The sequence below is a fragment of the Lissotriton vulgaris genome, chromosome 9, assembly GCF_964263255.1.
Source record: "Lissotriton vulgaris chromosome 9, aLisVul1.2, whole genome shotgun sequence".
Lineage (NCBI taxonomy): Eukaryota > Metazoa > Chordata > Amphibia > Caudata > Salamandridae > Lissotriton > Lissotriton vulgaris.
In genome coordinates, this window is record NC_141697.1 from 100,048,444 (window position 1) to 100,062,367 (window position 13,924).

Sequence of the window (13,924 nt, forward strand, 5' to 3'; positions counted from 1 at the left end):
GGGGACTTATTTACTCACAATACTGAAGTATGGTCCCCATATATAAATTTCTTGTGTAACTCGATACTGGCAGGGACACCAATTCCTGAGACGTGGAAGGGGGCGGAAATAGTTACCATTTACAAAAAAGGGGATCACTACAACCCAGCCAATTACAGACCGATTAGTTTAATCGATATTTTACAGAAAATCTTTGCCAGGCACATTTTAAATCGACTTTTAGACTGGATGGAGGAATCTAAAATCCTCTCTGAATATCAACCGGGGTTTAGAGTTAAGACAAGTACTGTGGACCAGGTGTACAGGTTTATGTGCATCTGTTGGAAATATGTACAAATAAAGAAGGGTAGCCTTTACGTAGCATTTATGGATCTACGTGCAGCGTTTGATCTTGTTCCACGCCCCCTTCTTTGGGATACTTTGAGGAAAATGGGTGTTCTGGGTGAATTGCTAACAAACCTTATAAAGCTACATACAGACAATTTTGCCAAAGTAAGGTGGGGAAGAAATGGTGAACTTACCCAGGCCATACCAGTAAAAAGGGGGGTACGACAAGGGTGCGTGCTGGCCCCTACCCTTTTTTCTTTATTTGTGAATGATATCCCTCCCTACTTGGCACAATGTAACCACGATTCCCCGAAATTGGGCAATGAGGCAATTACAGCATTGTTATTTGCCGATGACACCATCCTAATATCCCAAACTCCGAAAGGATTACAAAACTTAGTAAACCAATTCTATAGTTATTGTGAAGTAAAGGGGCTAGAAATTAACTCATCAAAAACTAAGTACATGGCCATTAATCCTCCAAAAACCTTTACGAAGAATTTAGCCCTAAAAAACATAAAATTAGAGTACGTGGAGTTTTTTTACTACCTGGGCATTAGGCTAGATAGTAAAATGTCCTGGAAAAATCAATTGGAAAAAAGCAGGCTGACATTCAAACATAGTTCACTTCATATCCTAAAGATTCATGGAGGGAGTGCTTCCAAAGCCATAACTCCGGCGATGGAAGTATTCAAAGCCAAAGCTCAATCCGCAGCCCTATATGGGGCAGAGATTTGGGGGCCACACTCAAATAAGACCTTTGAGATAGATGAGAATGCGTTCTTTAGGCGCTTATTGAGATTACCCTCAAGAACGCCCTTAATGCCTGTTTACCTGGACATTAATGTAAAACGTACAGACTTATTATGTTGTTTAAGGCCACTCCTTTATTGGGTAAGATTATGGTCTACCCCGAAACTCGTTGATTATAGAAGCGGATTACTAGAAATCATGGAACTGGATATATTTAATTCAATCAAATGGCTGAGACATATATCCACTTGGTTCACAAAAATAGGTCTTTCACACTTTTGGAATAACCCACTTGTACTGTCAAATAATTGTAAAGAACATGCAAAAGCTGCTTTTTGGTCCTATGTTAATAATGCATACTTACATGAATGTGGTACCGGATCCCTAACTCTGAAGTTTCTGCAATTTAAGGATACACCCATGTTTGAGCAGTTTATGGATGAAATTGAGCCACCTTTGGCCCAAACTGTATACTTACAATATAGGTATGGCGTTTTACAAATAAATGTAAATACCTGCAGATGGGGAAAAAGCACGGGAAACGAGTTGTATAATTGTAAATTGTGTGAACTCAAACATAAAGAAGATGAGGCCCATATTCTCTTCTTTTGTCCGGTGTACAAACACCCACGTATGAAATGGATCAAACCATCAAAGAGGCAGAGAGGATACTTAAATCTACAACCTCTCAGTTGGTAGCTTTTGGAGTCAGTAGGTATCTCCTCAGTGTCTGCTTGATTAGGAAGAAACTTGGGGTTAAAACATAGGGCTTGATACCCCATAGCCCTGATCTCCATAAGGAATTTCTTAAACTTTCAATCAAGTAAAATTATGCTTTTAATTTCTGGCATTTTAATTATTTATACAATGTAGATAGGCTTTTAAATTCGGTTCTGTAACTGACTATTAAATTGTAGCAAATTGTATTTTGTATGCAAATACTTATAATGAAATAGTAATGTATTTTTACACAACTTGTATATATCCCTTGATGATGTTGTTTTTGGTGCACCACAGATGTAGTCATTGTACTTTTTGGTAATTATGCTTTCTTCTACTTTTTTGTAAGTGAATGTATTTTAAAAATGTTTTTATGGCTTTATGACAAATATGTCGAAATAAAAGCTTTACAACAACAAATAACTTTTGTGAAGATTATGTTCATTGTATTTTATTGTGACGAAAATCCAAGAACAGAAGTGAAATATTAACATCTTTTTCTGACATTTGTAATAAAGCTTGAAACATTGAGAGAATATATTTGAACCAGTTGTTGTTAAATGGTTGCAAAGATTGATGCTGTGGTGGCGCTGAGTGATGTTGTGGTGGCCTACCTGAAACTACTAAAGTATGTTGCCAATGAGGAACATACTCTGTATCTATGTTAAATTAAGAATTGCATGAACAGATTTACCTACTTTGCAAAGTGTGAGAAATCATGGAATGATAAGACATGCTATTGTTTGAGTAGGGAATATAGCACTTTCCCAAAATCAATTTGCCTACTTTCAAATTAATGGAAATGGTGCAACTTACAGTGATATATTGCTCAAAGCAGTGAGGGTCAGGAGTGAGTGTCAGGATTGAGTGAGGGTCAGGAGTGAGTGAGGGCCAGGTCCGGAGTGAGTGAGGGCCAGGTCCGGAGTGAGTGAGGGCCAGGTCAGGAGTGAGAGTCAGGATTGAGTGAGGGCCAGGTCAGGAGTGAGTGAGGGCCAGGTCAGGAGTGAGTGAGGGCCAGGTCAGGAGTGAGAGTCAGGATTGAGTGAGGGTCAGGAGTGAGTGAGGGCCAGGTCAGGAGTGAGAGTCAGAATTGGGTGAGGGTCTGGAGTGAGTGAGGGCCAGGTCAGGAGTGAGAGTCAGGATTGAGTGAGGGTCAGAAATGAGTGAGGGCCAGGTCAGGAGTGAGTGAGGGCCAGGTCAGGAGTGAGTGAGGGCCAGGTCAAGAGTGAGTGAGGGCCAGGTCAAGAGTGAGTGAGGGCCAGGTCATGAGTGAGGGAGGGCCAGGTCAGGAGTGAGGGAGGGCCAGGTCAGGAGTGAGAGTCAGGATTGAGTGAGGGGCAGGAGTGAGTGAGTGCCAGGTCAGGAGTGAGAGTCAGGATTGAGTGAGGGTCAGGATTGAGTGAGGGCCAGGATTGAGTGCGCTATGTTTAGATACATGAGCAGATGCCACCCTGTGTCACTGACCGAGCACTTCAGTATGTGTGGACAACAGCGGTCGAGCCGTCGGTTTCCGGTGCAGTATTATGCCTTTGCTTGTACTGTGTTCGCTGCACACGTCACTTTCTCCTCCTGTGCACCGTTTGCTCCTCATGTATTTTGTTTGCTCACAATAGTCACTTTTGTCTCATGTAATGTAACGTTTGCTTTTGTAACATGCTGGCGTGTAATCTTCTCCTCATGCTTCAGTTCTGTTCCTATTGTGAAGTATTGGTTAAGTGAGCCCTGCACACCAGGTCTGCAGGAGTGATAGAGGGGGTCTCAGGGATCTCAGGATGCAGGACTGTGGCTCTCAGCTGCATTCACCGCCTGACATCTCTGCACACGTGCTCTCTGTGTGAACATACTTAATGCCTCATCTTGTTGCATCAGTCTTGTAAACACTCAGTTACTGAGACTCATTGGATTGTAGTGAACACCTGGTGCAGGTGACTTCTGCCTGTTATTCCCAAAACGTGACTGTGTTACCCTCTGTGGCCCCATAAAACATGAAGACATTACAAGGAGCACTGCCTCACCACACCCGCTGCTACCACAACCATCCTCTCAGCGGCGTAGCTAGGGGGGGGGGGGCGGCCGCGCTGCACTCGAGGTCCGTTGTGGCGGCATTTATCATTTATCATTTATTGGGTGACACTCAGTGATAGTAGTGTCACTGACCCCAAATAAATTATAAATTCCGCCGCAACCAGTGTTGCCAGATTGGGTTATTTTTCCCCCGCACAAATGGGAATAATGTCACGAGAGAAAAACGCATAAATAAAATCAATAAACCGAAGCACGCATGCGCACAGTGAGTGACAGTCGTAGGGTGTGCAGCCAGGCGGGGAAATACGAATACACAGGCAGAACCTACCTGTCCAAGTGCCAAAGTGCTCTGGCCAAAGAGGGGGTTGGCCTCCACTCCTGTGTGGGGAGCCAGATTCACTCCTGTGTGGGGAGCCAGATTCGCATTTCAGAGGCGGAGCAAAGGCCCTCACCTTGGGATGTCAGAAATCCGTCTTGGGTGGCAGAATGCCAGAAATTAGTCAGCGAACACACCAGAGACTGGTAGATTTTCAGGGAGCACCTCTAAGACCCAAAGGGTACCAAAAGGAGGTATACTGTGCAGAGTCAAAGTAACCCTTACTGGTGTAGCCAGGCAAAACTAATGTCAGCGTGTTTGGGTGGGGATTATGTGCAGATCTGCTCAGTCACTTCCTGGGCGTTGTTGAACCAATGCAGAGCTACATGGCATCACCTACAGCTAGAAGGAAGCACTGCTGTAAAACGTTTTCTGCATCCAGTCTGGTCCCTGAGGATTATTTTAAGGTGAGGAATCTCTGTTAGAGTATCCATCGGTAAGTTACTTGTTCTTCTGGTGTATTCCCTGAGGCTACTTTGTTGTGGATGATGACAAAAATGCCCCTGAGCCTCATTCCGTTTACGGCTGTAAAATTACCTGTGGATATGTAAAATTGGGTTTATGTTTATACTTACCTCTCTCTGTGTAGGTCTTCGCAAGCATGATGTGTGTTTCCTGGTGACTGTGCGCCCCACACAGGCTTATGGCACCAAGTTCGATCGTCGCCAACCTTTTATTGAGCAAAGTGGCCTTCTGTATGTTCGAGGGTGTGAAATCCAAGGAATGCTGGATGAGAAGGGCAGAGTCATCGAAGAAGGTATGTACACCCATTTACAGTATAACACAGACATCTTCTGACTTCTTAAACACTCATCCTGTGCAGTGCATTCATCTTTTGTTCGCTCTGGACATTTAACTTGAAATGATCCTTGACATGAAGGAGACAAATTTACAGCCAGAGTTAAGAATGATGATAGCATTTGTATTGTCAGCTTAAACACTAGTCATTTGAGTTGAGCCCTTCATATCGGGATAATGGGAATACATTTCACCTTCCAGAATGTTTGCAGTACATGGAAATTCAGGAGTCCATATTGTAAATATTACCTAGGTGTTTCATAGGACACATGTATTGGTGCCCCGAATGTAATCATTCACTCTCAAGAGACAGATCTTCAGTTGAGTTACATTACTACATTGCTGACTCTGCATCTGTGTAAGTATGATTAATCCAAGTACTTTATTGGGAGCAGGACAAAGTCTGCTTAATTATCAGAGTTCTGGTCTGTACCTTAACTGACTTTAGTCTATCTATGCATGTGCCCCGCAAAGATGAGAATTGGTAAGTAATCAGATGAAATATAGAGCTGAAAAGTCCTACTCCTCTCTTCCAGTCATACATCTCTCTGTCCTTAGAAAAAGGACAGCAAAGAAGCAAGGCAAACATTTTGTTACTGGCGCATTTAACAGATATTGAAATAGACTTAAAAAACATGTTTATGTCATAAGTATTTCTTGCTTTTGTGTGTGTTCTTTCTAGCGGGATTTAAATGTAGGCTAATGTTAGTCAAAGGGCTTGGCCCTGTTTCAGAAACATGTCTAAGGTGTAAAACATTTACATTGGTGGACACTCTTATCAGTCCTGTTGGATGATATGTAACCTGGAATTAACTACAAAGATGTATACAACTATGGAGAGTTTATTAGGATCCTACCAATATACTATCATGTACCTTGATATTCACATTACTCTTGTGAATTTACATTTAAAAAAAGCCCTTGCCTGTGCTTAGGGGAGGCATTGTACAGTAATATAGAGAGGACTTGTTCCTGGCCTTTGTCTTCCCTGAGAACTGGAAAGAACGTTTAAAGCTTTGATCTACCAAGAAGGGAGATACTGTACAGCCCAGGGAGGAGCAGGCACCTGACTGAGCCTCAGAACAACACCGGGTGCAGCTGACTGAAGACCAGTATGACACAGGAGGCATAGGTAAGTGCAGGCCAGCTGTTGCTTAGCATCAAGAAGCAACTATGAACCACTGAGGCCTAAAGTTGCATCAACCCTTAACAGAAGCATGATGTGCTGAACCTGCACCCTCCACGACTTGCATGTTATCCCCTGGAATCTTTCTGCCATCTGCCACTGGTTGATACTTCAACCTACCAAAACTCTTGACTTTCAATGGCCTGTTTTGAGCTACCACCTTCTCAAGTTCAGTACCCCAGCTCTGCACTTTTCATTTATTTTTTTTGGTGCCATTCCCACTACGGCCAACGCATGGTCTGTTTTCAGACCTATCCTCTGCTGGAGACTGACTACCAGATCCCTGGTCATACTAGAGACAGACTTTGCAAACGTGACTTTATCCTGAGCAATTGTAATTTGTCTGAAAACTCTGTTCGAGGCATATGAGCCGCAGATTAAACACTTAGCATTAGATCGCCACCTGGTGTTTGGCTCGGATGATTGCATGCTTTTGTCGTCTTGGAAGAAGTCTTTGTAGTCACAAGATAGGTGACTCCTCCCTTGGACGATAGTGCGCATGGGCATCGGCTCCATCCTTAGATTGTTTTTTTCTGCCACTGGGTTCGGATGCAACTTTTCTGCTCCGGTTCGAAAATCTACTTTTTAAAGACTTCGAAGCACAAAACTTTTCAAAAAACAAACTTTAAATTCAATATACATTGACTCGACGTCATCACTTCGGTCGTTGACGCGGGCCATCGGGCCTACCCACGTGGTGAGGCCTACACCTCATGGAAAGGACAACATTCAAAAGATGCCTCAGTGTGGAGCATAATTTCCACACAGCGACCATCACGAGGTGTGTATCCTGTGTTTATCACCGGAACACGACGAGTCGAGTTGCACAGCTTGTGCATCCTTTCGATCCAAGAAGACCATTCGAGATCGAAGGACCCGTCGATGCAACATGCAGAGATCAGCTCCGGAACCAGTGGATATCTTCCACCAAGGTCCATGTGTCCCCGAGGAAGATTCCGATGATCTCCAGATCGTATCTGACGCAGACGACTCTGATGAATCCATACCATCATCTCAACGCGTGAGTACGACTGCCCCTACCCCAGCCCCAACACCTAAACCAAAGGCTGAGGTCAAAACTCCGCCTTCGGGGCCCAGTCGAGACCGAGACATTGCTTCAAAAGCCCCTCCATCGAGCCCGGCTCTGAAGAAAATATTAAAGTTTCCAGTAGCTCCATACCGAGCAAACCGCACGTGCCGATACAGCCAGCTCCCTCGGCAGCGAAACTGAAAGAAGTTCCGGTTCCGAAAAAGACCCAGAAACTGTTGACTCCTAAAGACACTACGGCACCAAAACCAATGAAGCCTGTTTCCGATGCTTCCAAGCCGACCAAAACAGCTTCCAATCCAAAATCTTCGGTACCGAAACCTACAAAGCCTGCTATCGATGCCTCCAAGCCCTCAAACCAGGCCTCCACACCGAAAACGATTCCTTCGGTGCCGAAAACTGCGCCAAAGGACTATACAACAACTCCTAAGGCTAAAGACAAGCAGAAACCAGGCCCGGAGCTGAAAAAATCGGTGCCGAAAGCAATTTCTGAAGAAGACCTTTTTAGACCTGATCCTTTGTAAAAAAGGATAGACCCAGAAACAGGACATGTTTCCACCACACCATACAGGAAGAGGAAGTCAGATACAACACCTACTCCTCCAGTGCCTGTCAAGAAGAAGGACTCTGCCACATCTCCTATGCACCCTTCTTCTCCTGTATCTTCCTCTCCTGCTGTTCCTTTAAACATTTCACCTCAAAATTCTCCTCTTCATTCTCCACAACATACACCCCAAGATGTTGACGATGATCAGTATAGCATGGGGGTGGAAAAGACCCAGATGACCCTTTTCCCTACCCAACAGGTTCACCAGACTGGGAGTATCCAAGCCCACAGGATATACCAGATATTCCTGATCCACATGTATATCCATCTAAACCTTCTCCTCCAGAAGACAGTATTGGGTTTGGACACTTGATTAATAGGGCTGCTATCTATCACAATGTTACCATGCGTTCAGAAGAAGCAGAAGAGGATTTTTTACTAGACACTTTTGAACATTCCCAAAAAACTGTGCAAATACTTCCAATGATTAAAGAAGTTATTAAACATGCCCCAGAAGTGTTTAAAGAGCCTGTACGGGCTAGAATCATAAACTCAAGGATAGAAAAAAAGTAAAGAGCAGCTCCTGGGAATCCTGCTTACATTAAGGGATAAGATAAAATTCACAAACATCGGGAGAAGCACCACCTCCTGATAAAGAATCCAAAATCATAGATGCTTCAGGGAAAAGAATAGCTTCCCAAGCTAGTAATGCATGGCGCATTGCTAACACACAGGCCCTCCTCGCAAGATATGATAGGGCTCACTATGATCAGCTATAAAAGCTATTACAACATCTACCTGATCAATATAAAACACAAGCAGATGACCTTATACAGGAGGTTAAGCTTGTATCTAACGCCTCCATTAAATGCTCACTAGATGTAGCAGACGCTGCATTCAGGGCAATAAATACCAGTGTCCTTCTTGGACGTCACGTGTGGCTACGCATTTCAGGATTTAAGCAAGAGGTACAGACTACTATCTTAAATCAACCATTCAACCAACATCAGTTGTTTGGTCCAGAAGTAGAGACAGCTCTTGAAAAAATGAAAAAAGACACTGACACAGCCAAGTCTATGGGAGCTTTGCAGTCCACCCAAGCAAGAGGCTCCTTTCGTTGCTCCTTCTACAGAGGAGGCTCCAAACAAACTGGAGCTGACAATTCAGCTTCCTTTAAAGCAAATACACAAGCATCCTACAATAAGGGAAGAGGTCGAGGTAACAACAACAATCGATCCTCTTCCACTACTAAACAGTGGCTTCCTTCAGCTCTCCCAACAGCATACCACTCCTGTAGGGGGGAGATTAGCACAGTTCCTACCTGTCTGGAATTCCATCACAACAGACAAGTGGGTAAGACAGATTATCCAGTATGGTTACTGCCTAGAGCTTACAGCTACTCCTCCAAATATACCGCCCAGACAGCATCCAATGTCCACAGAACATCTAACCCTGCTCCAACAAGAGGTTCTCTCATTGCTACAAAAAGATGCAATAGAGCTAGCTCCATTGCAAAATCAAGGAACAGGGGTCTACTCACTCTACTTCCTAATACCCAAAAAGGATGGGACACTAAGGCCAATTCTAGATTTAAGACCTCTCAGTCTGTATATACACTCAGATCATTTCACATGGTCACTTTACAACAAGTGCTCCCATTATTGCAACAAGGCGACTTCCTCACTACACTAGACCTCAGAGACGCCGAGTTTCACATTCCCATACATCCTTCTCACAGGAAGTATCTCAGGTTTGTGCTACAAGGACAACATTATCAATTCAAAGTTCTTCCATTCGGGGTCACAACTGCACCAAGAGTGTTCACGAAGTGTCTAGCAGTAGTAGCAGCACATCTCAGAAGGCAACATATCCACGTCTTCCCATACTTGGACGATTGGCTCATAAAAGCCAAGTCATTCAACCAGTGTGTTCAACACACATCTCAAACAATTCAAACACTGCACAACTTGGGGTTTACAATCAACTACACCAAGTCGCACCTACAGCCCTCTCATGTACATCAATACATAGGGGCTACCATAAACACCAATACAGCTCTAGCTTATTCCAGTTCAGCCAGGATACAAAGCACATCTGATCCACCACACAACTAAGGGAAGATGGACCGCTCAACAAAAGGTGCTTCACATCAACCACCTAGAGTTGCTAGCAATTTTCCAGGCACAAAAGTCCTTCCAAGTACACATACAAAGCAAGCCTGTCTTAATCCGGACGGACAACATGACAGCCATGTACTACATACAGAAACAAGGAGGCACACATTCCCTGCAACTGTCCCAGCTCGCACAAAACATTTGGAGATGGGCCATTCCACAAAACATATATCTGCTTGCAGAACACCTTCCAGGAGTTCACAATCAGATAGCCGATCTGTTAAGTTGACAGACACAACATATTCACGAATGGGAACTACATCTGCAAGTTCTTCAACCATTTTTTTACATAGACCTGTTTGCCACACACGAAAACGCAAAATGCCCAACCTTCGCCACCAGGTTTCCACACCCGTTGTCCAAGAGCAATGCGATATGGATGAACTGGTCAGGCAGATTTGCGTACGCTTTTCTGTCAACCCCGCTAATACCACTAGTGATACGAAAGCTCAGATAACAGTCTCTCAAACTGATCGTGGTAGCTCCCACATGGGTGCGCCAACCGTGGTTCACCACACTACTGGAACTCTCTCTGGTTCCCCAGCAAAAACTGTCTCTGACACCATCCATGCTAATGCAGAACCATGGAGACATCAGGCATCCATATCCAAGTCAACTGAATCTGGCGATCTGGCTCCTGAAGTCTTAGAGTTTGGTTACCTTAACCTGCCACCAGACTGTATGAATATCATTAACACCTTGGGTGCTATGGGTTTTCCCGCTGGGTGCTGAAATCTTCAGATCCCCATGCTTCATGACAAAGCCAGCTCGTCATAAGCACAGCGCAGGTAACACCCATGACGAGCTGGCTTTGTCATCAGCACTGAAGGGTTAAAGAAACAAAAAGACCTACTACTAGAACTGGTTATGCTGCTAAAAGGAAAATATTTGCCATTTACTGCAATAATAATCAAATTGATCCTTTAGATGCTTCCAGCCAAAATACTATCTGTTACCTTCTCCATTTACAAAGATGTAATCAGGCTTATTCATCAATACGTTTACTGGCAGCTATTGCTGCATATCTTCAAAACAGACAACATATGTTGTTGTTTCGGGTTCCAGCAATAAAAGCTTTTATGGAAGGACTAAAAAAAATTATTCCTCCTAGGCTACCACCCTCTCCAGTGTGGAACCTAAACATTGTTCTTACCAGGCTCATGGGACCCCTTTTGAGCCTTTACAGAAATGTGAACTACAATTTCTCACATGGAAAAAAGCTTTCCTTGTTGCTATAACCTCTCTTAGAAGAGTTAGTGAGATTCAAGCTTTCACTATACAAAAACATTTCTTACAATTACACTGTAACAAGGTGGTTCTAAGAACTAATCCTAAATTCCTTCCTAAAGTAATTACTCCTTTTCATTTAAACCAATCTGTTATGTTACCTGTGTTTTTTCAAAACCCGGACTCAGTAGCAGAAAGAACTTTACACACACTAGATGTCAAAAGAGCTCTTCTCTATTACATAGATAGGACCAAGTCCTTTCGTAAGACAAAGCAACTATTTGTAGCCTTCTCTCCACCACATAAAGGCAATCCCATTTCCAAATCAGGAATTGCAAGGTGGATTGTTAAATGTATACAAATATGCTATCACAAAGCGAAACGCACATTAACAGTTCCTCCTAGAGCGCACTCCACACGCAAACTAGGAGCCTCCATGGCTTTCTTAGGAAACATTCCTTTAGAAGACATCTGCAAGGCAGCAACTTGGTCTACAACATATGCATTTACTAAACACTATTGTGTTTATGTGCAAGCATAGCAGCAAGCTGCAGTAGGCCAAGCTGTCCTTAAAACCCTCTTTCAAACTACTGCAACAGATACAGGTGACCACCGCTAGGGTAGACACTGCTGCACAATCGATGCTAAGTGTACAATCTGCAGCTCATATGCCTCGAACGGAAAATGCTACTTACCAATATGCATCTGTTCTTGGCATGTAGAGCTGCAGAGTTGTACACGCCCTCCCACTTCCCCGGGCCTGTATCTATTCCAGTCTTAATCTTAATTAGATATACGCATGGACATCCCTTCTTTCTTTCTACTAACTCCATCATTTCCCATCATGGCGAAAAACAATCGAAGGATGGAGCCGATATCCATGCGCACTATCGACCAAGGGAGGAGTCACCTATCTCGTCACTACAAAGACTTCTTCCAAGACGACAACAACATACGATCACCCGAGCCCAACACCAGGTGGCGATCTAATGCTAAGTGTACAACTCTGAAGCTTTACATGCCAAGAACAGATGCATACTGGTAAGTAGCATTTTCCTTTCCAGGTTGTAGGAGTTCATGGTTTTAAGCTGAGCTGAGGGTCTCTGTCCTATTGAATTGCAAAGTCTTGCTTCTGAATCCGCAACGGCACTGGAGTAAATGTCCATAAACCTTGTATCTAACTAGATGCAGTGCATTCATGTGTGACCTGATTGCTCGGTTGACTGTCTAGAAGTGCAACGTAAACAGTAAAACTATGTACCACCTACTGCATAATTTTCATAAATGCTTTTTGTGGATGTATCTCTTCCCAAGAGAGGCTACCACCTTCTAGGTTTCATGTATTTATTTACCTACTTTTCAATAAAGTCTGGTTCATCGTGGAAATTATAGGACTGACTCATTCAGTTTGTGTGTTAGATGTCATGTAGCATAGCACAGTTGATACATTTCCAAACTCTACCACTTCCTAGAGTAAACCTTGGGTGCTCAACTTCACTATCTCTGAACAGTGAACTGTCAACAGGAATTATCTTGGGTTTCCTGTTGAAGACAACTTGCAATGGTGGCCCTAGGACACCAGTGCTAAACAATAATAGCCATCACAAATACCACACAGAAACAGTCTTTGCATGTTGTCTTGCTGCTCCCTCCTCAGGGTCCAGGATACAATATCCTGACAAACTGAGGTGATGGCTAACGAGCGAAGCCGATACACCTCTTCTGTGTACGTTGCATTGGAAGAAGATGCTGGTGGCAGTGTTTATAGTCCCAAACTAGAATTTTAGAACACAACATTTTCCATGTGCCAACTAACATTGTTATGTAGTAACAATTTTATGACCCTTTTGGGCTTAAACATCGACAGATCCTCACACTGATGCCAAGATGTTAATGACATGTATACTTATTTTAAGATATGTGTAGGAAACTGGAATTTTGTTGCAGTTGTCCTCCCATGTTGTGCCCCATTTTTAGGTCTGGCCTAGCGACGCAGTGCATGCGCTGTGCTCGCCTTGGCGAGACCTTTAGTTGTCGGTTTTGGTAGCGAAGGGGGACAGGAGATGTGCACGCTTACTCACAGGAGATGTGCACTCTGTACGCATGCACATCTCCTGTCCCCGCGTAGGGCTGGCATTTGAACATGGCACGCTTTCACTTTCCCTACCTCCCCTGTCCTCCTAATTATTAGTTTCAGTTTGTGCCCGTACGGACAGGAGATATGCACTCCGCCCGCATGCACATCTCCTGTCCCCGCGTAGGACTGGCGTTTTACTCCCATTACAGTCAGCTCTCTGTCACCGTTGATGGGCCACTCACTGGCCACACTACCATTTTGTGACGGCCAAAGTATTAGGAGATTCCCCTGCTCACTGGAGCACGAACATTAGCTCTAGTGCTGTTCTTCACGGCACTTTGCTCAGTAAGAACCTGATTTACCTCACTGTGAAGCTCTTCATGTGTTCGCATCAAGGGTATTGGCTAGACTGAACTGTTAACGATTCATTACTGTTGCCATTTGAATGCTAAAAGTCATCGGCAATGAAAGATGTGATGTTTGTAATATTGAAAAATGCCAATAAAAATGTTTTACAAAAAAAAAATACTATTCTTTACCGTTGCTTACCCTCTTTCGCTGTATGCCATTTTCGCTAATGCAGTAGAGTCGTTTCTTGGATCGCGAGCTATCAAGCACTAATCTGATTGCTTTAACAATTGTATACTGAGCCACTAGATCAGGCAT

General features: G+C 43.7%; 1 protein-coding gene across 1 annotated transcript in view; it reads left to right on the forward strand.

Annotated features, from left to right (window-relative positions):
• Positions 1–13,924, forward strand: part of AQR (aquarius intron-binding spliceosomal factor) — a 451,150-nt gene that overhangs the window by 195,706 nt on the left and 241,520 nt on the right. Inside the window, exon 18 of the mRNA XM_086937130.1 lies at positions 4,791–4,958. Coding sequence (XP_086793256.1) covers positions 4,791–4,958 — 168 coding nt within the window. The remainder of the gene's footprint in view (positions 1–4,790; positions 4,959–13,924) is intronic.